The 4103-nt window shown below is 48.8% G+C and overlaps 1 protein-coding gene across 1 annotated transcript; it reads left to right on the forward strand.

The window, feature by feature from the left end:
* The first annotated feature begins 853 nt into the window (after positions 1 to 853).
* On the forward strand, positions 854 to 3770 carry LOC148209069 (uncharacterized). Its single transcript, XM_088117408.1, has 6 exons — positions 854 to 961; positions 1554 to 1688; positions 1924 to 2163; positions 2276 to 2611; positions 2711 to 3038; positions 3241 to 3770. The coding sequence occupies exons 1-6, from the start codon at positions 854 to 856 to the stop codon at positions 3768 to 3770; spliced, it is 1677 nt and encodes a 558-aa protein (XP_087973534.1).
* Positions 3771 to 4103: the final 333 nt, after the last annotated feature.

Below are 4103 nucleotides of genomic sequence, written 5' to 3' on the forward strand. Positions count from 1 at the left end.
GCTGGGTATCTATCAACTATATTTTGGTTAAGTGGTTGATTGTGCTTTTTCTGTGAACGATGCCTGTTGGAGCCGTTGGATCACGTTAGACTATTTTAGATTGGATTGGCTTTTACATATGATCATTTCGGTGTATCGCATATTGGACTGTTATGAGATTGTTGATGCATGAGGCATGGCGTAGTAGCAAGTAGGACTCTTATGAGAATTTTGGGACATAACAAAGTAAGTAGCACGGGGGCGGGTGTGTACGTTGATGTGTGTTAATAGAAATTGTTCTTGCTGATTTTACATTATAAACATGTTTCTCTTATTATTTTAATTGTTGGACAGGTTTGTGAGGTCGATGCTGTTATTGTAACTTGCTGTTATTTTATATATCGGATATGTATATGACTGGTATTCATGTTTGTTGTCTGCAACTTTAGGAACTTACTGATATTGTATGGTTGGTTGAAAGTGAAAAGCATGTTATGTGAAGAATGTCATAGGGTTGTTTGTTGAAGCTTTGTGTGCGCTATGCTGTAAGCAGGTTGGTTGTTGTCAGACTTTGTGTTATTGAGACCCGTGATGCATTGAAATCTTATTAGTGCAGAGGGATGTATCTCACCATCGGCGAAGGAGATCAGCAGGTGACCAAGGTCATGGAGTTTGTGGTAATAGATCGAAGATCGGCGTACAACGCCATACTTGGTTGGCCTCTGATTCACGACCTCAAAGCAGTCTCGTCCACTTACCACCAAGTGTTGAAATATCTAACTCCGGATGGAGTCGCAACAGTCAGAGGAGAGCAGAAGACGTCGAGAGAATGCTTTATGGCTGCAATGAAAGGAACTAACACTTGCGGGCAATTATGGAGCTAGAAGCGGCCGCGCCGCTACAAACCGACGAAACAGAGCCCAGCCGTGGCACCCCAGTCGAGGAGCTAGAACTTGTCCCCTTGCTGGGGCCGGATAAGCAGGTCAGCGATGGTAGCAGACTGGGGGCCGAGGTGAAGGAAGAGCCATTGACTTTTTGAAAGCGAATTCCAACGTGTTCGCATGGTCTCATGACGACATGCCAGACATAGACCCAAGTATAATGGTGCATAGACTTAATGTAGATCCTAGCTATAGGCTTGTGAGGCAAAAGCGTCGGCCTGTCGATGCCGAGCGAAGTAATGTAATTTGTAAAGAAGTCGAGCAGTTGCACGAGCTAATTTCATAAGAGAATTTCACTACCCCACGTGGCTGTCCAATGTTGTTTTAGTCAAAAAGTCTAACGGCAATTGGCGTGTCTGTATCGACTTTACAAGCCTCAATAAGGCGTGTTCGAAAGATAGTTTTCCCCTACCTCGGATAGATCAGCTCGTCGACACAACAACAGGGCACAAACTACTCTCCTTCATGGATATCTACTCTGGATACAACCAGATTTGGATGTATGCGCCCAACTAAGAGCACACCGCGTTCGTTACCAACCAAGGGCTGTATTGTTACAGCGTCATGCCTTTTAGTCTAAAGAACGTCGGAGCGACCTACCAGCGAATGGTCAACATGATTTTCGCCAAACAGATCGGACGCAACATGGAAGTAAGTATATGTGGACGACATGTTGGTGAAGAGCAAGCAGACGAGCTCGCATTTGACCGACCTGGCAGAAACCTTCAGCGTACTTCGAAAGTATCAGATAAAGCTCAAACCGAGCAAGTGCGCCTTTGGGGTCTCATCTGGAAAATACCTCGGATTCATAGTCCACGAACGCGGAATTGAAGCCAATCCGTACAAGATAAGAGTGGTCATTGACATGGAGGCACCGAGGAATATCAAGCAGCTACAGAGGTTGAGTGGTTGTCTGGCAGCCTTGAATCGCTTCGTATCTCGCTCCACTGACAAGTGCCACCCCTTCTTCTAAACGCTAAGGAAAAAGGGTCGGTTCGAATAGACCGACGATTGCGAAGCAGCAATTCAGCAGTTGAAGCAGTACCTCAGCACAGCCCCATTACTGTCCAAACCACTGCCTGGTGATGTTCTCTACCTGTACTTGGCCGTGTCGGAGAACGCAGTGAGCTCAATCCTAGTACGGGAAGTAGAAGGTCGGCAGAACGCCATGTACTACACGAGCAAGTCGATGACTGAGGCCGAGGCTCGTTACCCCTGTGTTGAGAAGCGGGCTCTAGTGCTGGTAACTTCGACGTCCACGACCTTACTTCCAGGCGCACAAGATAATCGTTCCGAAGAACTTCCCCTTGAGGCAGATTTACTACAAGTCCGAAATGTCAGGCCGACTGATGAAGTGGGCCCTAGAGCCTAGTGAGCATGACATCGCCTTCGAGCCAAGAACAGCATTGAAGGGTCAGGCAGCTGCAGACTTTGTTGCCGAGCTGACCCCACCCAAGCAAGGGGGCGATGTCCGTGACCAGTGGACACTCTATGTGGATGGTTCGTCCAACGAGAAAGGTTATGGGGCAAACTTGCTGCTCCTCTGCCCCGATGGTCTTCGGTTCGAATATGCACTCCGGTTCAGTTTCCGAGCTTCGAACAACGAAGCCGAGTACGTCAATCAGGTGTCGAGGGGAATGGGTGTGAAGCGTCTCTTGATCCTCAGCGATTCCCAACTGATCGTCAATCAGGTTACCAAGGAGTACCAAGTGAAGGATACTCGTATGGAGATGTATCTGGCCAAGGCCTGAGGGCTCCTCGCCCAGTTTGAGGACTATGTGATTCGACAGGTGTCGAGGTCTGAAAACTCCAACGCCGACGCACTTGCTTGCTTAGCCTTGGCCTACGAGACCGACCTACTGAGAACGGTTCTAGTTGAAATACTTGCCAAGTCATCCATCGACCAACCTGAAGTAATGGAGGTCCAATCAGTTCAGCCTACGTGGATGGACCTAATTAAGGACTTCCTGATCAGTGGCTTAGTTCCTGATGATCCGAGCCAGGCCAGAAAGCTCCGACGTCAAACGGCTCACTACTTGATGCAAGAAGGCAAGCTCTTCAAGAGGGGATATTCTCTACCAGAGGAGGCGAGGTATGTTATTCCCGAGATTCATGAAGGTCTGCGGTAACCACGAAGGAGCTCGGTCCATGGCTACCAAGGTCGTCCGCCAATGCTACTATTGGCCGACGATTAAACGCGACACCAAGGAGTTCGCCAAAACATACGACAAATGCCAGCGCTTCGCAAGCATCTTGAGACAACCCCCGAAGGTGCTGACGCTGATCACAAGCCCTTGGCCTTTCGCTTAGTGGGGGATAGATCTGATCGGCCCACTGCCGACGGCGAAAGGGCAGTTGAAGTTTGTCGTGGTAGCAGTAGACTATTTCACCAAATGGGTAGAAGCCGAGCCTCTAGCATTCATTACCGAGGAGAAAGTCGTCAGTTTCGTGTGGAAGAGCATTATATGTCGGTTCGGTATACCGAAGGCGATCATCACCGACAATGGAAAACAGTTTGATGGTGCCCGGTTTAATCAGTTCTGTCAACAGCTCGGCATAGTCCACCTCAGCTCGTCTCCGGCCCATCTGCAGTCAAACGGGCAGGTTGAAGCCGTCAACAAGATCATCAAGCGTGGTCTGAAGATGAAGTTGGAATCTCTGAAAGGTCGGTGGGAAGAAGAGCTACCCGAGGTGTTGTGGTCCTACGGAACTACACCCCGTCGATCTACTTGCGAGACGCCATACGACCTAGCCTTCAGGTCGGAGACCGTCGTCCCAGTGGAAGTTGGCATTCCAACGCCCGAGTTGAACATTTCGATGAGCAAACCAACAGCGAAGCTCTCCTTGTGAATCTTGACCTGCTCGAGGAGAAAAAATCTCACTCCCAGCTCAGGCTAGCAGAGTATCAGAACCGTATGGCTCGGTTCTACAACGCCAGAGTAAAAGTCAGAACATTCAAGCCTGGCTACCTCATCCTCAAAAAGGTAATGCAGCATGTCAGATCACTTGAGCTGAACTGGGAAGGTCCGTACAGAGTCTTGAAAATATTCCGACCTGGAGCGTATCTGTTGTCCGACCTCAATGGGAGACAACTCCCCCACCCATGGAACGCCGAACATTTGCGAGTTTATTATCAATGAGACGTGTGTAATCCGACGTGTAAATTTCATTCATTTATGAAAG

Source organism: Momordica charantia (genome assembly GCF_013281855.1).
Source record: "Momordica charantia cultivar OHB3-1 chromosome 9 unlocalized genomic scaffold, Mcharantia_2.0 BLBB01000009.1, whole genome shotgun sequence".
Classification (NCBI taxonomy): domain Eukaryota; kingdom Viridiplantae; phylum Streptophyta; class Magnoliopsida; order Cucurbitales; family Cucurbitaceae; genus Momordica; species Momordica charantia.